This window comes from Anthonomus grandis, chromosome 11 (assembly GCF_022605725.1).
Source record: "Anthonomus grandis grandis chromosome 11, icAntGran1.3, whole genome shotgun sequence".
In the NCBI taxonomy this organism is placed as follows: domain Eukaryota; kingdom Metazoa; phylum Arthropoda; class Insecta; order Coleoptera; family Curculionidae; genus Anthonomus; species Anthonomus grandis.
Window position 1 is genome coordinate 23,189,237 of NC_065556.1, and position 25,843 is coordinate 23,215,079.

General features: G+C 28.5%; 1 protein-coding gene across 3 annotated transcripts in view; it reads right to left on the reverse strand.

Moving 5' to 3' along the window:
- LOC126742520 (RNA-binding protein Musashi homolog Rbp6) overlaps window positions 1-25,843 on the reverse strand; it is a 660,776-nt gene that overhangs the window by 461,596 nt on the left and 173,337 nt on the right. For all 3 annotated transcript variants that reach the window (XM_050449167.1, XM_050449168.1, XM_050449169.1), the window contains exon 3: window positions 20,123-20,204. In XM_050449167.1, the coding sequence (XP_050305124.1) occupies window positions 20,123-20,204 (82 nt within the window). The remainder of the gene's footprint in view (window positions 1-20,122; window positions 20,205-25,843) is intronic.

Here is a 25,843-nt window from a genome sequence, read left to right on the forward strand (position 1 = left end):
GAGGGCTATGAAAATTTTATTAACGGTATCTTTAGTTTAACAAAAAATTAAATCCCATTAACGTTAAAAACAACGGACACCCCACGCAAAAGCAGCTTCAATGAGACCCCTTATACTTCCCATCTAATAAAATATTATAAGATAAACTCTGTTCATTAAACGAGTTTAGACGAGTAATTCCGAAAAGTTCGCTGCTAAAGACTATAAGCTTTGTATTCAAACTTCATATTCAAACAAACAAAAGCAAAATAAGTCTTAACGAAGAAACGACATGCTAATTTACTTAACAAGTGCTGACACCACACAATTTCCTCGATAACAACCAGATCTGACAAATTTCAAGCAAAGGCGACGCGCAGCAAATCTTCCCGAAATTCAATTTAAGTTTATCCCTTCGAGTGTCTTAATCCCACGGGATGACTCTTTAAGTGACCATTGTCAGCAAAATTGCAAGCATCTAATGATCCTCTCTTCCCTATTGCCCCCTCCCCCCCACCGACTAGCATATTCTATTATGCTAATTTTGCGAAGCGGGTTCGTCGAGTGGGACAGGCAGATAGCGTTTCTCAGACACTCATCGCAGCCTTCGATTGTTTACTCGGGATCTTTTGACGCCGTCCCTGAATATACATGAGCGTTACATATGGAAAAGGCCCTGCTTGTTTGCGATTTACTTTCTAATTTCGTTCCGGATCTTTTAAAAATGCGTAATCATCGTATAATATGCTGATTACTTTTCGAAAAGGTGCCCTATCGAAGAAGGTTTATTGTTGGTAGGGCCCCAAATTTTAAGAGGAAATTGATCTACTTTTAGAGGGTGCTTAATGTAATACGTTAAGTGACTCTGTGGTAAATGTAATAGGCTTAAGGGAATGTACAGACCCCCTTGCCACTATTAGAGAAAGCCGAAAGGCTGTTTATAATAATAATCTTAATGAATCATTTTATTGTTTATAAAGACCTTTATAACCACCTTTTTTCAAGTAAACTACTAAAGTTCAGGAGTCAATTTTTTGTTATTGCTGCAAGAATTGGGTTGATTTCGCATGTGCAGAAATTGATTTATCAAGTTTTTAAGTAGTGTATCCGAACAGCATGTTGCTTTAAGCTCGTAAAAAACAAATAATCAGCAAGGTGAAGAGCAAAACAATAATAAAAAACAGCATTACTTTTTAGGCTAAGCGGTATTAATAAATCTCTACCAAAGAAATAAAATAATCTGCAACAACCAAATTAATAACCTCAATAAGAACTTTTACAGCTGAAGTCTCTACATAATATTATGAGCAGTCCACCAATTGTGTATTCTTAGTGGGTGTATTATAGGTGTCTCGAAAAACATTAATCAAAAGAGATAAAACGTGAAGCACAAAGCAGTTCTTAGTTAAATTGATTTCATTGATTGCAGTATTAAATGAATCAACTGTACTCTCTACATACTAAGGGCTAACAAGAAAAACTCATTGCTGATAATATTTCTAGGATTTCAGCAAAAACAATGTTTAACTCCAAAGATGAGGGAAATTGAAAAAATCAGCAGTGACCAGTATGAATTGTCGGAATCTGGAAATATTTACTCAAATATTGACTAAATAAAGGAACAACGTGAACTATTGCATAATGCTCGTATTTCGCGAGGGTAATTTTAAATTTGTGTAGGTGGTTGGATCGTGCGCTTGCTTAGCAAAATAAGTAAAAAAAATTGTTTAAAATAAGAGGTGTGAATAATGTGGAAGTATATCTTTTAAACTAGTCTCTCAGTTCCTAATGTAACGGTATCTTATCTTATGTGGTTCGAATGTCTTGGCTAAAGCATTGAGTGAATGTACCTTATTCCTCCTAGAGCTGTGTAATATGGGTTCCTCGTACGGAAATAGATTTTTTTTTAATGGTTTTCAGGATTTTAATGTAATTCATATAAATATTTGTGACATTCCCACTAATTTTAATACTTTGATTGTTTTTTTGCAATGACTTAAAGTGGCTTTTGATTTGGTAGCTTTTAATAACTTTAAGTAAGAAATATTATATGGTTATGACATTTTCTAAATTTAAATAAATAACACAAACTTTTTAAAACTAATACTAAACAAAAATTACTAGAGTTACTATAAGAGCTATTGCTAATTATAGAGTGCGATCTCTCTCAAGATATTCTTTTGGCTGACTGATTTTAAACAATGCTCCTGTGAAACTCTTATTGGAGACATAAATCTTGATATCATGGATAAAAATTCTAAATTAGTGAATATATCAGCACGCTAGGTATTTTTGAATACAAAAATCTTAGTAAGGGACTTCGCTAGAGTCTTTGGAGATTCAAAAACCTGTATTGATCACCTCGCATTAACAACACAAATACACTCATATTAAAAAGTAGGATATCAGATCATTATTTCATAATGTTAAATGTAGAAATAAAAAATTCGATATTCATTAATAAAGAAAAACATCGTGTGATATAAATATTTTAGAGAAAAAAAAGGCATTGAGTAAATTTAAAAAATTGATGCTATTATTATGAAATTTATTTAATTTATTACATTCACACTTTAAAGGTGTTTCAAATTTCATTTAGAGATTAAACGTAAATTTGCGGATAAATATGAGGAATAACTTCCGATAAATAAAATTATCATCTCTTCCTATTTTCGTTTTCGTTGGGCGCCAATTTGTTACCGTTTAAATTCCTCTGGCTTAAGGTTCAGAATAATAGTTTCACCTACTTTTAGGCTATTGAATTTGTCCTAAACTAGACGTTTCGGCGATTTGCTTGCTCATCCTCAGGACACTAGCTCTAAGATATTCATGATTTTTGAGGTGCAGTTAAGGGCTTGTCCTATATTCTATGTAAAAGCCGATTAACCACTGGTAAAGGATAAATTCAAAAAACTAATGCTTATAAAATAAAATAGAAGCAAGCATTAAAAAAAAACATTACATCATTACTCATTAACGAAACTTCGTGATATTTTTAGTCCTCTTAAATAACGTTTTTAAAATAAGTTTAATGAATTTATGTCTTAAATTAGCATTTGCTGATCTTCCGATGCATCTTTTATTTAGGGAGTTTACAATGTTTTAATATTTTTCATATTATTTATTTATTCGTTCCATAAACCCTGTGCATCGATTTTCCTAAAAAAGTTATTAACTAATTCATCAAATATATAACTTATTACAGTTTGTTTTAGACAAACTTATTATAACATGAATAACTGAAATAGAAAACAAATTCCTATAGATTTATTATTTAAACTCGCGTGCTTACTGCCCTTTTAGCACATTATCACGCAATTTTTTAAATTTTTTTATTATGTTGTTTTTTAAATATTTTATTGTTAACTCATTGTTTTTTTATCGAGTTTTTTTTGCGCAAATTTTAATTTTTATTAAATATAAAAATATATATTAACATTATTATTATAAATTCATTAAATTTCCTTAATGTGTTTTTCAAATAAAATGTATGTATTATTCACCAATAATATTTTATTCGTTAGGTACATAGGTACTTTAGTATACGTACGTTCATTAGTAGATTTTTTTTTCTTAATATTTTCTGTAATAAATAAATAATTTCAAGAAGTTTTTTAATATAATTAGAATTATTAATTCATTAAACTGTTGTAATTAAATTGTTAAATTAATGTTCTATTTAAAAACTTAAGCATTAAAAATATGTTCTCCATAATAGATGTGTAACGGAGCTTATTTTAAACTTTTCAATTGAAATGAAAAGGGTGAGCAATGGACGAATATTAAAAACTAAATATTTTAAATATTAATTATGATTCATTATATTTATTGTACTGAATAATATTCATTGAAAAAATGTAAAATTAATTGTTAATCGAAAGGCTCTTCTAGGAATTTTTACGTATTACACTCTTTTACAGTAAAACTCATGTTTGAATATCTAATTCAAAAATTTCCTTGTTATCATGTTAAGGAATATATATCCATATTAAGGAATTACGAGTAATCTCACCTTTGAACCAGTGGCCGAGACTGATGTAACTAAAATAGTGTTTGACATTAAGAGTAAGGCAGTTGGTAGTAATTTAATTAATTCTGTTTTCATTCAACTATGTTGCCCTCATATCACTCCTTACATTACTCATATTGTTAATGTATGCATTGCTGAATAACTACTTACTTTCCACATTGCTGGAAACATGTTTACGTAGTTCCTTTGCGCAAAGGTTCTAAGCCTACCAGTCTGATTCACCTTCATTCCATAAACATTCTTCCTGCGCTATCAAAGATTTTTGAGAAAATAATTGAGAAACAAATTAGATCATTTACTTGTTAATTTAATGTTATTCCTCCCGAACAATCTGGTTTTCGTCCGGGTTTTGAGTGTTCCTCCGCTATGGCAGATATCACGGATAATATTATTAATTCAACTGATGATGGAAAGATTAGTGCTCTTATCTTGCTAAATTATAGTCAAGCTTTTGATATGTTAAAACAATATGTTCTTATAGCAATTCTTTATTTTATTGGATTATTATGTCAGCTATTGAGCTAATAAAATTAGATCTAACTAACTGATCACAGGTGAAGATATGTCTTCGGACTTATTATTACTGTTATTTTAACATCAATTATCGATGATCCTAAAATAATAAGTAATGTCAATGTACAGGTTATAATATAAATGTTCTGCAGAAAAAAAGGGACTTAATTGAGAAAATTTGGAAAATTGCTTTAAATATTATCGATTGTGTACCGTTTATTTTATTAATACTTTAAAGGCGTCCATTTTTATATACCGGTAAAACTGAAAATAAATATTGTGAGTATGAGGGTTAACTTGCTATAAAGAAAATGATCATCTTTTTATACTTTGGTCAGTTTTTGTTAAAATTATCAGTTTTAGTTGGGCGCCAATTTGTAACCCTTAAAATTAATTTAAATGCCACCGGATTAAGGTTCAGAAAAATAGTTTCGCCAACTTTTAAGCTATTATATTTATTTTAAACTAAAGGTTTTGATAATTGGCTTGCTCATCCTTAAGGCACTAAAACCATAAATTATTCATGATTTTTGAAATTCAATTAAGAGCTTAACCTGAGTTCAGTATAAAGCAGATTCACTACTAAAAATTAATGCAAACAAAATAATATAGAAAAACGCATTAATTGCCAGCTAAAGACTCTTATATAGGCCGAATCACAAATGTAAACTTGTGATATCTAATTTCGACTCGACAGCAGCAATTCCTACCCTTTTAATTACCAAAAATAATATTGGCCGTGCATAACTGATGGCCCTTACCCTAACACCACACATATAAATTCCATAAATGCCCCTCTCAGTGAATGCCCTGGAGGGCGCACTGGATTTGTTGGATATCGATAATTTTCGCCAACCCTTCGAATTAAACATGTTACGCAAAGGGAGGCAGTAATAATCGTCCGTATTTAGATGACACTGTATATGCTAATTAAGGGTGATAATAAACACTTATGCCGCAAAACGTTTTAAACCGTGACGGATGAATAACTTTTAAACTTCCAAGTAATAAATTAAAACTATGTACTATCATAATAATGGTCTCCTAGCTGAAATTACTCCATTTTAAAGCACTTAAAAAGGAGTTTTTACGAACATAACCGAGCCGGCGGCCCTAATGGCTTCTTACGCTATTTTAAGAAAGTTCCCGCGAAAGTTTTGTCAAGATAGGGCGGCTTTAATTAATTACGAATGTAAGTCTTCCCTCGTCCATTCGGCGGCTCTCAATTTTCGGTCGAGAAAAATTGAGATCTCGAATTGAGTTAATTTTGGCTTCTAGGAGAGTTAATGAACGAGTTAAATTAATATTTTGTCATTAGTGGAGCGGGTGCGGCGGTGAATTTTTTAATTAAAAAAATTGAGATTTTCCTCCTTTTCCCTCCTAAGCAGCATCTTTAAATTAGCGGGTTTTGTCTTCACTGGGATATTTATTGATGTCAAGTTTTTTAAATGTAGCCAATAAAAGTTGAGTACTTAGCATGAAGTCGTAACAATTGAACAGACTGTAAATTTAGAAAAAAATACAAAAATAGTAAAAGATTAATGGGTTTGAACTGCCTAAGGGCCCAAAAAAATCATCAATATTTTGCATATAAAACGAGTTTAAAGATAAAATAAAAGAATACAGCGAAAATATATTTACAAAATAATCATCGGTTTTTAAATAAATATTGTTAAAATGCCGAAAGCGTTTGCATAAGAGGGCGGATTAGAATGAATTAAAAATTTCATATTTGCGTTATTCCACGCGAATCGGTTTTTGACTTTTGCCAATTAATATGCCGAATGGAATTTTTTTTTCCAATTAACGCGTTTGGTATATAATTTTTTTTGGACTATAAACCCAATTATTTTTTTTTAATGAATGGAATAGTTATTTAAACTATTTTCAATTTATGAAATAAAATCTGCATACCCAAAAGACCATTGCTCCTTAATTTATTAAGTTTTTCTATATAATAATTAGTAATTCCTAATTAACATCTAAGAAAGCAAGTGGCATGTTTTTTTAAGTTATGCTTTAAAATTTAAAAAAAATCATCCAGGAACTTTTGCCAGAAAGATCATTGAACCCCTATCTACCTAATTTTTCTCGCTCTAAATAGCCTAAATGAGTAACATACTTTAGGCCCTCAAAATTAACATATAAGAAAATATAGAAACTTTAAGCTGAATTATGTTATTACAATTTTCTTAGATAATCAAGTATCATATCCATTTCAATTATGCTTTAAAATACAAAATTACATTACATACAGCTTTAAAATGCATGCCTGTAATTGGTGCCCATAATTTATTAAATACAAATTTTCTCGAGCTTACAATAATTTTTCCTTAGATAATCAAATTCCTAGAAGATAAATTTTTAACTTTTTTCTGTTTCCAAAAAACCAGAACTACCAAAAGAAATATGAAAGGAATTAACAAAAACCGAAAACTTAAAAATTAACTGTTTTCCAAAAAATCGATGTATTAGATTGTTTTATTCAAACCTTTTTTTTTCTTTAAGGAATTGTAAGTAATCTTTTATATTTTCCAGAGATTAAAAAAACTGAATATTTGCATGGCATGGCATAGATATGCCTTTAAAAAATAATAAAATAAATTTTGAGTTCCAAAAAAATCCAAAATTATTAAAAATAAAACTACAAAAAAATTAAGTAAACTAAAATAACGTAAATAAATCCATGATTTCCAGAAAATTAAAACAAAATATATTCCAGGCATTTGTCGTAATTTCTTTAAAAAAAAAACTAAATTTACATACAAATATAGTAAATGTTTCGTGGTCAGTTTTCTTATAAAAACAAGTATCATATCCATTTAAGTTATGCTTAAAAATTTAAAAAATCTGCATGCTAGAATCTCTGGTCAGAACCTTCATACACTTGGTTTTACATGAGAATATTTAGCAGACAAGGGGTTAATTAGAGTGCTAGTACTAACATGTTAAATTATTATTTCAGAAAAACATTACTCAATAAACGTTCGTTACTTATGCTCTTACATTGAAATTTCGAATTATGAACCGAACTGTGATTGTAAATGAAATTGTTATTGTCCAAAGTATTTTCTGAATGGTTGGGTTTGGTTGGGTAAGAAGGGGGTAAGAAGCGCTCAAACAATTTTGCGCAAATAAGTTTCGAGACTCATAATATAATATTTATAAAGCAACTTCAGTTTGTATTATTTCAATTGTTTGACAAAACAATTACACGATTTATTTTATTATGTAAGAAATCATTTTAATACAGTAAATCGTGTTTATCCAATAAAATTTCCTGAGACTATCATTAGTTTAGCCAAAAATGGTGAAAACCATGCATTAATTAAAAATTATTTTTATTTAGTCCTTGAAATGATAGTTGAGATTTCACAACTATTCAAATTACTTTATTTGTCAAAAATTAACGATAAATATATGGAAAAATCCTAAAATCAACTACTAAGTTAAGGGACAATAATGATGACAATTTTTATATATTTTATTGTAAAAGTAAACAGGTTTTTTATTTGTTTCTTAAAAGTTAGAATCATCTTATAGAACTTTTTTAATTGTACACTTTAGGCTCTAACTACTATTTAATATAATTATGCTCAAAGATACAAAAAATGTTTGCATGCCTCGATTAATTCTTACTCTATTAGATTTTTCTCTATGAAAACCTGTACAAGATTTAAATCACTAGTATACTCCAACGTCCAATTAACCTCCAAGAAAGTATGAATAATTTAAACGAAATTAAAATAATGTTCTTAATGAGACAAGTGCCATATCCAATTAAGTTATGCCTAAAACTATCATAAAGTTTGACCAGTTAGATCTTTAAAGTACTAACAATTTAAGAAAATGAGTTGCATGGCTATTTAAGTTATGCCTTAAATTTAACAAATAAAATGTCAGAGTTGGATTGAGTTACATAAAATCTTGCTCTGCTAAGAATATATTTTCGATTGATGCAAAGCAAAAATATTTTGTATAAAATTTGAGGCTGTTGCACATCAATGTGTATATTTGGTACTAAAAAGAAAATTACGCAATTATTAAAATTTAAATTTAAAGTGCCAACTTCCAATTAACCTTCAAGGAAATATGAAAAGTTTAAACGAAATTAAAAAAATGTTCCTATAGAGACAAGTACCATAGCCATTTAAGTTATGCCTAAAACTGCCATAAAGTTTGACCAGTTAGATCTTTAACCCTTAATTTTTTTTTTGTTTTTTTTCTACAAAAACCATCTAATTGGTCTTTTTAAAATAATAACAATGGTGAACAACAATATTGTTTAGAGAGCAACTTTACTGAACAGTCCATAATTCAAAAAATAAACATAATAACATGCCCAAAACAACTGTTTTAATCAATAAATTCTACATCTGACTGGTAAATGAGACTGATTAAAACTGGGTGTAAAACGGAAGAGTGTTCGCGTCGCAGCAACTAGATGATTTGCGATGTTTTCCGTTTTAATTTGCTAAACGATTTCATTTGGCGTTCCCGTTTCAGGCTCCTGTCTAATTCGAAAATTAATAAACACGCCCAAAAAATATTTCGGTTCGTGTTTGTTTTAAAGCGGATGAAAGAGACGTATGGCCCTTCCCGGTCAGCAAAAAAAATTATACAAAATCGATTGTGATTTTTAGTTTGAAAGCGCATTTATCACAACGTCGACCGGATTCGAAGGCTTATAATACTTGTGACAGGTTTGTTTTTTTCCAAAAAAAATCGAACTATGCTACATTTTAAACCTACTTTAATTCAGTTAGAGTATAAACATAGATTTGCACTTTATAAATCAATATAGGACGGCTTATGTATAATTAAAGGGCTATACGTGCCTATAAAATAAATATGTTGGTAATAACTGAGAATCGTATTGCATAATATATAGGTGCCAAATAGATCTCTAAATCATGTATATACTCACACACGGATATTGCCCTTTCATTTGCCATGGCATTATTGTATCGAGATAGGATCAACCGTTAAGCAATTCTAAACCTATAACTGAGATTACATCGAGGATTATGCTTCTACTATTGCCACGCATAAATTATACGTTTAATCTAGGATTAACCAAATTTTTATAATTATACTCTTTATGTGGAGTAAGTTCTAATTAAACTTTATTATAATGTAAGGATTTTTTAAACTGGACGTGTACTAATGACTTAGGATAATTAGAGCACATTTTTAAGCATAATTTTAATGGATATGATTCATATTTTCATACGAATAATTTAGGTAAAAATTAATTAATTTTCTTTGATGTTTATTGGGAACTAAAGCATAAAATTTACTATTGAGTTAGGCCATTTTGATAAATAATAAAAAACATAATGTATTAAGGTTCAATGATTTTGATATTCAGTTTTTTTGTAGTTTTAAGTATAATTTAAGTGGGTATGGCACTTGCAAGGAATTTTTTATTCATACTCTAGGTGTTTTGAACCTATAGGTTATAATTATGGTATTATTTGTTTACGTTAGTTTTGTACGTCTAAATATTATTTTTTTTACCCTTACCTACTTTATAGTTGCCTTAAAACAAAGAAGGTAATTTTTAACTAATAGCTAAAAAATTGAGCATTTATCTATTGATAATAAATGTTTATCCTTTATTTTTATAAATATTCTCCTTATTGATTCCAAATACTTTACAAGATACTAATTGAAATAGTTATAATTTTAATTTTAAAAATATTATTGCCATAGCCATGTAAGTTATGCCTTAGATTTAATAATTAAAATAAATTGGATTGTGTTAGATCAGAACTTCCTCTGCTCAAAATATATTTTCAAGTGATTAATATGTATAAATTTGTACACAATGTTTTGTGTTACAACAATTCTGGAAAAAAGTTTAATCCGTTTTGTATTTTTATATTTGCTAGTAAAAAGAAAATTCTGCGATTTTTTAAATTTTAATTATTAAAAGTGATATTTGTAATCCAATGACGTAAATCCAAATTATTAACTCAATCAATTTCTGCTTCCATATATATTTAGACTACTTACACTTACATTAGCTGCTAACTAATTTTTTGGTATTGTAATGACACTGCAAGTGTACAGCTTTTTAAAAAAAAGTTCTTTAATAAATTAAATTGTTTATATTTAAAATATCCATATACATCTATATTTAGATATGTAGTACTTTTTCTGCTCATTAAACTTTATTATTATAAATATTTAAACATGCAGAAACTTTCATTAAAAAAAAAAAGACTTAAGATAATAATATAACTAAAAAAAATTTTTTTTCAGAGAAACAACAAAAATGTTTTACCATTTATTATCTAATTTAAACAGTATACAAATAGCTTTTAATCCTTAAAGGTATCTCAAATTTAAGAACGAACGTTTAAAACCCACAAAACCAATGAATAATTAAGCATAAAATGCCATGTAAAAAAATGAGTTACGAGAAAATATCTAGAAATAAAATGTTGTTTATTACAAGATATTGATAAAAATAGGACCTAAAAATTATTTAAAAAAAAGCAGAAAATAGTACAAAAAGCTGACCTTTTAAAGCTACTCATAATAAAGTAAACAAATAAATTAAAGAAAATCCGTTAATTATTTTCATAAAGAACGAGTGCCATAGCCATTTAAGTTATGCCCTAAATTTAGGAAGTAAAAAATTTTTCTACTAAAAACATATTTCCCAAATGATTTTTAATACACATTTTTCTTCTCAACTGATTGTTTGCTGCAAAGCAAGGATATTTTGCATTCATTCGTAATTCCAAATTAAAACATCGGATTGATGAGATTAAAACGTTTTTATTAAGCCGATATAAATGCCTGGCTCCATATAAATCGAGATATATTTCGGTAGGTATAAATTCCCCTTTAAAATATATAGTGTCAGCGGCACACAGATAATTAAAAACGGGACCGGTATGGGATAATACTTTTAAAAGGCTTGATAAACGCACAAATTCGAACGAATTAGGTCCGGCAATTAAATGAACTGCAATCGTTGTCGTTTGCAGCGCTTTTAAACCATGTTTGGCTTCTTTTTTTTTTAGTTGTTTTTTTTTCGTTGTTTTGTTTTGTTTGGTGCACGTGCGAAATTACTGTTTGGCAATCACAAATGTTGGCGTTGAATGCGCTGCTACTGGTGGGAAATTAGAAGGAAGCACCATTAAATTTTATAAGTACTTAATAGTATAGTGATGGTGGAAAATTTTTTTTTTCATTTTAAAAAACAATGAATGGTTACTACCTCATATATTATTATTGTTAAATATATGTTTATTAATCTGTAAAATGTACAATTAAAAGAAATCAATCTTAGTTAAGATTTAAAATTTTCCTATAAGAAATGTAATTTTTTTGTTTCAATTTTATGTATGAGTTTTTTCTGAAAAATATATAATAGGATCAATATAAAATGTCATGGAAAAAAAATCATAAAATAAATTACTTAAGCATTTGGTTTTTATTTTTCTGTTAAATTAAAGAAAAATATAAATATTATTTTTTTTTTTTGAAGAAAACATGAAGCAATTCAATTTTTAAATTTTCCTGTTAAAGCGAATAAAATCAAAATTTGAAAAAAACCTTTGGCACATTTTTAGTAAAAAAATATTTTGCTGTTATAACTATTAATCACTTCAATATCTTATTAAAAAGAAGGTTTTTTTTAGTTAATACTAAAGAAAAAAATATGGACAAATGAAAGAAATTTATTCTTTATTACCCAGTAAAAACAGTTTTCTTAGATAAATTATATACACACACATTTCTAACCGTACATTAACGTCGACAATTTAAGGATACAAAAGCAAAACCCTTTCCTTTTTTTTCTCGAAATAATTTAAACCATAAAAATATCTAAGTGCCCACTTAAATGCAAAACGTAATTAAAAAAAAAGGCATATTTTACAAATCACAGAGGGAATTTAGTGCGCCATTAAGTTGCCGCCCCGAAATTAACTTAATTTCCAACAAGCAAGCCAAAGATCCTAATTTTTCTTGGACGTGGAAGTTTCTGCAGAAACCAAAGAAAGGGGCCAAAGACGCACGGTCCTAATTAATGGAGATGCCTTAACTTGTTTAACTTTTAAGGAACTTTGTTATAATAGTGTGAAAACTCATTAGGGCCTTTCTGCGGAATTTTTCTTTGGGGGATTCTCCCTTGTTTTTCTAATAAGTGACGAGAAAGGACCGCTATATTTTATAGTAATTTAGGAAGAATAATAGTGGACTTTACTTGAACAATAGACCAAAGAATCGACTTTTTTTTAATTATAGGTAAATTAATATGAAAGAGTAGGGCACAGTTTCCGAAAAAAGGCTCCAAATCCCCCGTTCAAGAGACTAACCTTATTTTCGGGCAAAAATATGCGAGATTAATGATGATTTAGTAACGTTTGTCATCTCTACCGGCGCCATTTTCTTATGAACCTTTTACTTTAAAATTCCTTAATATTACGGAATTTTTTTGCAAAATCCCGGTTTTAGCTTAATGACTTTTATTTTTCTTGCTTTGTATTATACGCTGTAAAACACAAAAAAATAATTTCAAGCACTATTAATATTAAAAGATAAATAGAAGAGAGACATGCAAATCTTTTTATTCATGTTTTTGAGCATAACTTAAATGGCTATTACACTCGCTTTTCTAAAAAATAATTACTTCACAGTAATTAGTTTTCTATACATAACATAAGAATAGAATTCTAGAGACTAGCAGTTTATGGAATTTTCACATGAAATATAAAATGATGCCCTAGTTCTGTGCCTATTAAAAATGAATTTGGTTTAATGGTTTTTTGCATTTAACTATTTATAGTTGTACAATAGTCTTGAGGCCAAAGCAGCTTAACAATGCTTTATTCATTAGAGACAAGAAATAACTTAATAAAAATCACGTCAATAAATAGCAAATAAAATTTACAGAAAAGAATAGATTTCAAGTTATGTTCATATAATTTTAAGTTTTTTTTTGTTTATAAAGCTACATCCTCGAGAGTTTTTAATTTTTATTTTTTTGTATAATTTTTGGTATTTTTTTTTAGAAATGTTTAGGGCACTATTTTGATTAATTTCCTTTATTAAAAAATATATATATTTAGAATATTGTTTCTTTTATTATCATTCTTGCTTTACGAGAATATTCCTGTTAATATACCCGATATTTAATTTTAATTTGAATAGTCGTTTTAAATATAAACCCTTCTTAATTTTTTTTCCAGCCATATGTTTTTAACTTTAATTTAGTATTAATTAAATTTAGTGTTTTAGGTTTAAGAAAGCATAAAAAATCTCATAAAGATTTTTTAAATTAAGGAGCAAACATATGATGCTTTATATACAAATATAATACATAGTTGTTCTTTACATATATCCATTTAATTTATGCATACGATTGCATTATGACACATTTAAAATAAGGCGTTTATTTATTAACATTTATATTAACAGTTAAATAAATCTTTAAGAATAAAATTATTTTACAATGATGTTTAATAAATATAGTCTACAGTATGTTCTTTTAATAATTATTATTATTGAGTTAAAAGAAACCTTATTATAATCAATAGATAAGTTTTTAAATATTTGCAATGAAGTTATATGTGTATATATAATTACACAATCTTCAAGAGTAAAATGCATGACCTGGTAAACTAAAAACCATATTTATTGTACTGATTTTCATTTACAAAAATACAAACGTTAGAATTGGAAAGAAAAATGAAAATAACATTCAGAGATCTTTAAAAAATTTAATTTTTAGGATTTTAATTTTGGTCATAAATAGTTTTCTAATAATCATGTTACTGATTTCAGCTGATTAATCAATCAGAGTTTTTTACTATTTTTTGTTTTTTTTCTTCAGGCACAAATTTTTAGCCGGATATAATATAATGTTTATGTTTAATAATATAATGGTTATGTTTAATACATAATGGTTATGCTCTTTACATACCATATATTTAGTATTTTCTTTGATATAAAAATGCTGCTAAAATTACAGATGTTGGTATACCATGTCCACTTAAGTTATGCCTAATTGTAAATATTTATTTGTTCCTTACCTATTTATTAATTTATTTTCGAATTGTCCCAATATAAATATTAGTTTTTCTTTTAAATAAATATTTTAAGAAAAATTTTCATAAATAACTTGTATTAAGAAAAATGATAATGAAAAATTGTTGCAGTTATAGTTAGCCTGATATAAATATTATTAAATTAAGAGAAATTTCAAAGGTTTGTTTTAACAGAAAGAGAGCATACAGTGCTTTATAGGTGACATTTTTAAACCTACTCTTATACCATATCCATTTAAGTTATGCCTAGTTATCCTTTATGTTCTTTTCTTTAAATCAATGTTTTAAGCACTATTGTGATAAATATCTTGAAGTATGAAAACTCAAAATTAAATTTTTTTTAAACTTCAATAATGATAACTAAAGGACCGTTTTAAAGATTTTGCAACCTCCGTACCATAAAAAATTAACGCAAATTATGAAAAATTAATAAATTTATATAAATTACATACATGTTGCAGATTTTAAATTTCAGAATAAGAGAAAATATACGGTGCCTAATATAGAAACATAGTTGTTCTTTACATATACAATATAAACATAACATAATTATTTAAACACAAAAAAAAATGTTCTGTTACCCTTTTACTAGAAAAATGAGTCCATAATAAATAATTTAAGTCACCAAATACTATATATTTCAAGCCTTTAATAGAGGTGTTAATTTAAGTTATGCATAAGTTTGTAAAACCATATTTGAAAAATTGTGTATTTAAGTGTCACCGATTGTTTTTGAATTAATAATTAGTTAAGACCTTAACAAAATAAATATTCCTCCTTGAATTTCAATTATTTATTTTTATAGACTATAGTATGTTAGTACGATGTTAGTAAGTTCTTCTAATAACTACCAATAATTCATATTAACTAGAAATTTTTAACTTATTGTGAATATATATTAAGTTTATATTAATATATAATAATAAGAAAAATAATTAATTTAAATGGATAAGGAAATAATGTATATAAGGTTGTTCTTACATAATAATATTTAAATTATATGTGAATGTGTCACACATTCAACTATATAATTTTTAAAGGGAGTAAAATGCGTGGCCTAGAAATGCTATTTGCCATACTAATTTAAATTATAAAGAAAATGTATTTGATCTTTAATTTTTTTTGATTATATATATTTTTTTTTAATCATATCTGAGTTGGTTAACTCATCGAAAATTCTTACTAATTAATATAAATACATACAAGATACTATTATGATGTAATGCCTATGATTTAGTTCGATTTTCACTAATATTAATATCCTTAAAATCAAATATTTTTAAATATTAAAAAAGACCTACTAATTAATTTTTAATAAAAAGAATTTTTTTATTGTAAACTAACAACGTAAAAGCACGTAAAATATGCCAGTGTGAAATCATTACAAAAAATACGGCTCTGGGTATCAGTATTAAATTTAAAATATCGAAATTTATATTTATCGCGTCAGCGCTCCTAGTGTTACGTTTGATAAACAGTTACATGCGAATAAACGTTAATATTCGTAACCATACGCCGGCATAAAATTAAATTTAGTAAATTTACTCGCTATTTAAATTAAGTCCTGTTTGTTTGGCTAACGGCTTAAAACGAGACAATAAATTTTAATGATTTTATTAACAAAAACTAAACAAAATGCTCGAAATTTACATTTTCATTTCCAGGAAATTAATCTCGAATAACGTACAAATTTAGAAGGGCCTTTAATGGCCGCACTACCTTTTTTCATATATGGTGGGTTAAAATTTATGCGACTAGTTAAATGTAGCCCTCGCAATACAACCGCATGATATTAGGATTTTTTTTTAATATTAAAAAAGTGACAATCGTGTCCTAAAAGGTTATGCAAAAACTAAACAGTTTTTTTACTTATATGGGTTTTATTAAGAGTCTATTTTAAAGTGACAAGAGACAGTAGTATGTGCTTTAGAAAGGTAGAAAAAAAGTCACCAGTAAAACAGAAAAACACTTTTTTTAGACTTTAGACACTCGTACTTTTTTAGGTAATATGCCTTAATTTGCAAAAAACTTCCTGGCTTCTCTATTTTTGATCCTTGGTTTTTTATGATTATAAAAAGCATAATTTTTTCAAGAATTCGTATGCCTAATGGAAATCCAGGTTCCTGCTGTTGCTATTTTATTCCCTATGATTTTTTTAGCTCAGATATTCCTTGGTACTTTCAGATTTCAAGCAATTAGAATTATTAAATAATTTTAAATTATTAGAAGACCTTCCAGGAATGTTCTGTTTTACTTTAATATTTTTTATTTTAATTTTTTTATCTTGTACTTTTGACTATTATTCTTTGATTGATTATTATTCATCATCATAAAATCATGATAAGCATAACTTAACCGGGTATAACAAACATTTTATTTTTATTTTATGATTATATATTTTAAAAAGACGTAAGTGTTTAAAAAAATTAAAATCTTTCCTGCGAATATCAAAAACCTCCAAAAATTGAAAGAATATTTTTTTGTGTTTTATTTTTGAAACTTTTTTTCATGACCACTTTTCTCACATCATCGACGTTTTTTTGTAAAGACACAAAAGTGTATTTATGAGATTAACAGAGTTCCTTTTATGATCTTCTAAACGTTGTATCACACACTTCATCTTCACCTTTATTAGGAAAAGAGAGATAAGTATATAATATTACCCTCAAACTGTTCTAAATGTACATATTTATGATTTTAAATTAATGCTTGCATAAACTTTCAATACATGACTCTCCATTCCCTATTACATATAACATAAAATACTTATAACCCTAACGCTCTCTTCTTAGATTCCTTTTCTTCTTCTCAATTACTCTTATTGGTCCTCACACCTATTGCAGCATTTCCAGATTTCCCTCTCACGCTTTCCTTAAATCTCGGCACATATTTTATTGTCTAAGACCTTTTTAAATATATAAGTTTTTTGTCAGGCTCTTGTATGGCAAATAAACTAGGTAGACGGTAGCTCCTAGACCGATGTTATTAAGAAATCTCCATATACGTGCGAGACTACAGAGAAAAGAACCACTTATACGTGAAAATAAAATGAGGAATGAATAATGCATTTGCGCCGTAGAAAAGGAGCTCATTATTTCGCATATTTTTGCGATAGATTGAACCTGAATTGAGCACCGAACCTCAGGTAAATAATCTTCTCGTTAGCGATGGCGGTAATGATGTGGATTTCAAGCCGGGGTGTGGAAAAAACAAACGTTTTCGTTCGGAAGCCAGAGAACTGCTGCTGCAGCTGCAGCTGGTATTGTTCGAGTGGTTTATTTAAACGAAAACACTTTTTTTTATCGATTTAAATAAAAAAAACATATTTTCACTTAAGCATACTTAAGGAGAAAATATGAATTTAAACCGTGAACCAGTCTTGGCCTGAAAGAAGTATGTCGGAGCTTTTTTAGATAATTTGGAATACAAGTGATCTCGAAACATCTATTAGCGAGCGAAATGAAGGTCTCACTTTTAAAGATGCAATTTGGAAGGCTACTGTATAAGTTTGGAAATGCATTTTAAAAATTCAAAATAGTTTACTTGTCTTTCCAGAATTTTTTGTATTCCAATTCTTCTGGAAATGTCCATTAGATTACTAATCTAGATATCGAGATCATTTTATCACATATTTGAGCTGTGGTAAAGACTAGCTACGTAAATCCCTTGTCAATTAATTTAAATGCCAAAATGTTTTTCCTTGTATAAACTGACTCGTATGTGATATACGTATATTCTACAGTTTAATAAATATACCTGAAACATAACCGGTTTATAAATAAACCAATAGTTTTAATTTAACCTAGATAATATAAAGTTATCTAGAACCAAAAAGAACTTAATTTTTTTAAAAATTTGAATGAAAATCTACTTATTTGTAATAAAAATGGCATAACTACTGCAATTTTAATAGGGATATGCCTTGCAAGCAATTTTTTCTGAGGCAATTATTTTTTGCAAAAAAAAAACGTTTTTCATTAACCATAACCCCCCACCCACCCCACATAACTTTTCAGTAAGAAATTGTTTTCAAAAATCATTTTTTTCCACAATAATTCCCAGGAATAATAGCTGATTTTGTCGGTATTATCTAATCTAATAACACAGTTTGTTTACTTAAATTTTATATAATTATATATGTGTATATTAATAATTATTTAATACAAAAATAGTGCCATTAGATTGGATATTATGGACGAAAAACGGTGATATTTTAAAAGAGTTTTTTACTGGGTATATGTTTGGGGCGGGTGGGGGGGTAAGGGTTGTGTTAAGGAAAAAAAATAATTTTGCAGAAAATATAAAACGATATAAAACGATAATAATATATGATGTGTTGCTTAGGTTCTTGGATTATTTTGTACTCAAAAATTCCTGGAAAAGTCAATTACCATCCTTTCACATGTTCCTTTAGACCAGTATTAACTATTCACATGTTAGTGGAATTAGCTATTTACTTGTTGGTTCACAAATCATATTTGGGACTAAAGACTATTTGTTGCTCATTGACCCAAATTTAAAGAACATATACATTGTGTTTTTAACAGCAAATACTTTTCTTATTTGATGTAGGAATAATTTTTGCAGCAAGATGTCATTTGTTATTGCATACAGATAACTAAAAATGTCAGTATAGAAAAATTATTAGTTTTAGGTAAATTTTCTTAAACATAATCATTAAACTACCGGATAAAAAACAAACAAATTGAGAAATATAACAAACTTTGAATGGATTCAGGTTAACTTGACTGGACTTCCAAATCACTCCACCTTTCCAGATCATTTTGTATTCCAAATTTTCTGGAAAGGTTTACTAGATTCCTCTGACAAGCTTCTTTTAGACCATAACATCATATTTGGAAGTAAGGACTATTTGTTGCTCATTAACTTAAATTTAAATACTACTACAGAAATTTTAATAAGATTATTATTTTCATGATCAATTATTGGGAAAATCCCTGGCTTGATCAGATTATTAGGTTTCCCAACTTATTTAAAAATACTTATTATTAATGAAACTATATTATTGTTTTTTTTATAAAATATAAACTGAGAGGCACAACCCTAAATACAAAAACCATCATAACTCTTCCCAAGACAACAAACGGTCTTGGGTTAACGGGGGAGGGACGGAGGGAGGTTAAAAAGGAGGGTAGTAAAATAGGGAGGCGAACACGTCAAACAAACTAACTGAACCTGACAAACTTTTCGAAGGACCAAAACCGCTAAACTTGGAACACTGTATTAGGGTTTCTTTTGACTAATTAATTTGAATTAGGTACACTCAATTTTGTGTAAGTAAGGCCATTTAACTTGCAGGATTAGAGTAATGTGCTCCGTAAGCCTTTGTACAAAATGTTCTTGGAAGAAAATCGGGATTCGGAGATTTGTTTCCGCCACTTAATAAGTTTAAGGAGACGGTTTTTCTTTGTCCTGAAGCGAGCGATCGCTTATGGTGTTAAGATAGTTTATTTGGCGTGTTTCGTTTTTTTTTATTGTCTTGCTAGTTTAAAGCTTTAAGTCTATAACTTACCTGGAGCGACGTGTTGCGGGGTCTTTCATTACCATTACTTCTGAAATGTCTCCGTATTTACTGAAATATTCTCGGAGGCTTTCTGAAAATAAAGAAAAAAAAGCTTTTTATTATAGAGTTGATTTAAGGCTAACACAAGTGAATAAGTCTAAGTAAAAACATATGTAGAGGAATAAGAGGGATTTCTTTCTGGAGCAGGATGATAGTGAACCCAGTCAGGAAAGTGATGTAAAGGTAAATTATTTTAAAGAAAAAGATTGTGTGAAAAAAAAAAGAGAAAGATGAGTGCTTAAGCAGTCATTCATGAAAAAAGCTCTGAGCAAGAAGAAGTAAAGTCAAAAGAAATATAGGACAAGTATAAAAATTATTTTTTCAAGCAAAAGGTACTGAGTCAAAATAATGAAGGATGCGAAAAAAACTAATTCTAAAGAAAAAGAGAAGGAAAAAAAACTCGTAAAAGAAAGGTGCAATGGAACAACTAAGACCACAATACCTACTAAAGAAGAAAAAGACTTGAAATTATTTAATAATTAACTCTCCGTAGATATAAACATTATAATTGAACATTGAAACGCGAATTATATAGGTAGATATACCATGAACGACAGATAGGTTACACACTGTTCTGTCAAGAATAGTTCAATGCATTGCTACTGCAATTTTAATAGCGATGCGCCTTACAATCATTTTTTTCTGAGGCAATTATTTATTGCAAAAAAATCGTTTTTCATTAACCATACCCTTAACCCCCCACCCACCCCACATAACTTTTCAGTAAGAAATTGTTTTCAAAAATCACTTTTTTTCCACAATAATTCCCAGGAATAATAATTGGTTTTGTCATTAATATCTAATCTAATAATACAGTTTGTTTATTTAAATTTGATTTATTTATACATATGTATATTACTAAATATTAAATACAAAAACAGTGCCATTAGATTGGATATTATGGACGAAAAACGGTGATTTTTCAAAAGAGTTTTTTACTGGGCAAATGTTTGGGGCGGGTGGGGGGGTAAGGGTTGTGTGGAGGAAAAAAAAAATTTTTGCAGAATATATATATTTAGTATTTAATTTACCAACCCCGTTTATTTAAATTTGATATAATTTTATATATAAATATTTAGTATAAAAACGGCGTTATTAAATTGGATAATATGGATAAAAAACAGTGATTTATCAGAAGAATTTCATCAAATAATATTTGACGTTTAGTAATCAAGTTTAAAAACCTGATATGTAAATCCCGTGCCTTAAAATTTGTTTAAATGCTGAAATGTTATTCCTTTTTTAAATAGAATTATATATAATATATCTTGACCATATACGGTTGATAAATATACCAAAACCAAAAATTGGAAAAAGATGCGAAAAGAACTAATTCTAAAGAAAAAGAGAAGGAAAAAAACTCGTAAAAGAAAGGTGCAATGAAACAACTAAGAGCACAATACCTACTAAAGAAGAAAAAGACTTGAGAGAATATTTAATAATTAACTCTCCGTAGATATAAACACTATAATTGGACATTGAAACGCGAATTATATCCTATATAAGATAGATATACCATAAACAACAGATAGGTTACGCACGGTTCTTTCAAGAATAGTTTCGAACTTCTACAACCTGGTACAAGAACCTGAATATAAATTTTTAACACATCAGGCTAAGGCTCATGTAAATAAAATAAAAACACTATAAAACAAAAAAGAGCAATGTAAAGAAGCCACTGGTAAATATAAATATTTAGAAACCGAACAGGCATAAAGCATTGATGACGTAGTTCAATTAAGCGGGAAAATGGTTTCAACTATTCGGTCTCTTGTGTTACATAATGCGGCTGTTAACTATGGAAATAGAGACTTTCAAATTCCAGGTTTCTGAATATAAATATCATGAAAATCTTCTTCATACTTTTACTCGGTTTTTTTTATTATTCTTTTTCTAGCCTATACTTTTTTTCTTAGTGCTCTTTTTATGCATGATTGCTTTCTTTTCTATTAGACTCTTTATTATTTCAGACTTATTTCAGAATTCTCTTGTTTCAGAGAGAAATTCTGATATAATTACTTAGCCAAGGTATGTCAAATTTGCTGATAGAGGACATTGATGGCTCTTATTATTAGGGAAATTTAGCACACAAGATAATGTATTTGTTTTCGTAGGAGCTCAACTATGTTGAGGAAATCATCTAGATAAGGAGCTAGATGATACGGCATCTCTATGAGATGGAAAACAAATATCATCATAATTGGTTTTTCTTCATGGAACACATACATTATTTATTTTTATTATTGTTTTGTAATATTGTTTTAATTGTTTGTTATATTATTAAATTTTGCTTATTTTTGACAATGTACAGTAACCGCCTAAAGTTGCGCATTATTTCACATAAATGTTTTTATACAGGGTGGAACAAAAACAAAGATATGACGCCATCGGTCATTTTTTTAAATGGAATGCTATATTTTTTATTGCATTTATGAAATATAGGTGAAATTCGAAGCAAGTTTCATATAACACAGCTTATCTTAAAACTCAACTGTTTCCGAAATATTTTCATGTAAATAACAAGAAAACAAATAAGTACGTCTATTTACAAATTAAGGTAAAATCGAGGATACAAATATTGTTATAAACACTGCCAATTGTTTCTATTTCCATGGTTGCACTTGTAAAGAATCTCCATTTTCGAATGTCACTGTCAGTTCGAAAATTAATAGTTTTGATCAGAATAAATTATGGCTAATTTAACGGAAACCCAACGAATTGAAGTTTTGATGATGCTAGGGTACGGGGATCGAGTGCGCACGCAAAAAGAAGTAAGTGAACTGTTTAATGCCAAATACTCAAACCATCCTATTTCTCAGTCAACAGTTAGTAGAATAGAGCACAGATTCGTAACTTCAGGTCATGTTAGGGATTTGCCAAGATCAGGTCGTCCAAAAATTTTTGAAGAAACAAAATTAAACGTTCTGCTCCTCGTCGAAGAAAATCCAAACAATGCAACAGAGCAAATGATGAACATTTGCAATAATAACCGTCAGTTTGTGTTACGAGTTTTGTTTTCGGATGAAGCAACTTTTTCTTTAAACGGTGTCGTAAATCGGCAAAATTGTCGGTACTGGTCAGTGTCAAATCCACACTGGGCAACTGAGGCTCATACACAGTACCGTAAATCTATTAATGTTTGGGCTGGTATCGTGGAAAATAAAGTAATAGGGCCATACTTTTTCGAAGAAAACTTAACAGGACAACGCTATTTGAATTTTCTTCAAGAAGATCTTATCCCTGCTTTGGTTGCCCTATACCCAGGCGAACAAGACCCTGCGGTCCCGACAAATAATTTGTGGTTTCAGCAACTTGATTAATTACTTGAATACAGTGTTCCCAGGAAGATGGATAGGACGAAGATGGCCAATAGAGTGGCCGGCCAGGTCACCAGACCTAAATCCCTGCGACTATTTTCTATGGAGGTATCTGAAAAGTAAACTTTATATTGAGAAGCCAAACAACATAGAAGATTTGAAAAACAGAATTAGATATGAAATTAGACGTATATCTCCGAAATAACTGATAGTATTTTACATGAGTTTGTAAACCATGTTGCTTTCTGCCAAGAAGTAAATGGGGATCAGTTTGAACACTTGATACATTAATAAGAGTTTTCACAGTTTATAACATTTTATCCTCCATTTTATCTTAATTTGTAAATAGACGTACTTACTTGCTTTCTTGCTGGTTAAATGTAAATATTTCTGAAACAGTTGAGTTTTGAGATAAGGTGTGTTATATAAAACTTGCTTGGAATTTCGCCTATATTTCATAAATGCAATAAAAAATATAGCATTCCATTTAAAAAAATGACCGATGACGTCATATCTTTTTTTTTGTTCCACGCGGTATACAAAAATTTATGTGAAATAATGCGCAACTTAAAATAAAAATCAACGGGTCTGAGCGTTTTCTCAAAAAATCATTTCTCTAATTTTTATCGAATTTTTAAGCAATATTTGACTTTGACGTTGACATCAACTAGAAATCGAATTGCTTATTTTTATTTCCGTGAAACGTGCGAAAAAAAAACAGATTTTTAATTCAACAATGAACAGTTTACCCGATTAAAAGTCATGCCAATACAATTAAACGGCGATGCAGCGCCTGTTGACAGTCCGGCGGACTCGCAACAATTTAAATCTCATTATTTTGTTAATTTGATTTTACGAGGTCCTTGTCTCAGTCTCGCCAAAGAATGATTATGCGCTCTACTAATCGGTTAACAGTTAACGCTCTATCTGAAATTTCGTTTGGTTTTCCTCAGCTACTGACCGTACACATTTAAAAACCAATTGGTTTGCCTAATTCTATTCAAGGAAAAACACTTCACTAGTCAAATCGAGAATCTCGATTACAGAACTTTAATTGGTTGAAGTATACTTTCGAACTTAAAGCAGGTATGTTGCCTTGACGCCCCTAATTTTTTTACCTTGATTCTTCAGGTGTTAGAAAAAAAAACTTTTTTCTATTGTCAGCTTTATTATTTTCGGAATTCGCTTCAATGGGAAAAGCATTTTCTTCAAATATTGTTGCAAGTTTTAATCGTTTGTTTTTTTATTCTTTTATTATTGTTTCTATGTGTATCATTTCTTTAGCACTCACTTTTTCCATGGATTCATTTGTTAGTGTTTATTTTTTGACAATTATTATGTTAGCAAGTTTAGATGTAGTTTTAATTTTAAAAATAATTTAAGGAAAGTAACAAAAAACCTTTGCTATCTGGAAACATCTGAAAAATTTTAAAATGTTTTTTTTTACGTTTAAAATTATTCTATAATAATTTCAGACAGTTGTGTTCTTTTTTATATTTTACATAGAGTTAATATAATTTTTAATTTATTCCTGGTAGTAAAAGGTCATCACTTAGTGCAAATTTAGAGTAATTTAGAAAGGGTTAAATACACTTCAAAAAAAAATCCTGGTAGTTAAGATAATTTGATAGTAAATCCAGACAAGGATTAAACATTTATAGAACAGTTGACTTATATCGACTATTTTTTTTTAATAATACAAGGATATAATAAAAATTATTTCAAGTAGTTCTAGAAGAACTTCTTGTAGTCACTAAAGAAAATGCTTTGTCCAGTAATAAATATCCAGCTATTCCTTGAAAATCTGTAAAATGGACACAATGGATATTGGATGAATCCAATAAAAAAATTATTATTTGGTATTCGAGACAAGCGCGTCGTTATATAATTTATAATTCATCCCATATATATACAAAATGTTATACAATAAACTCAATTTTTAGTTTAAAATTAAATCCACCAATGCTGGTGACGAAGTCTGGGACGCGAACCCAGATAAAAGGCTTTGCATACAGTTTTTTTAATATATCTCCTATAGATAATATCTCCTAAAAAAGAGTTTAAGTTTATAAAATTTATAAAATATCTAGATAGGTCTCTAAAAAAATGTCGATCTTGTATCATAGTATTAATATAAGAAAAGTTGTCTTAAAAAATTTGCTGGATTAGGCTCTTTATTATATTATAAACTTTATAGAGGGTATCAATTTGAAAACTTTAAAACACTTTAAACCGGAAAAAATCAATGCGTGAGCGAAAATATTATGTGATACTATTGCCAGGCCTCTATTTATTAATCGTAACCTTATAATACCAAAACTTACTAAAATGTTGCAAACCACCATCAAAGTTA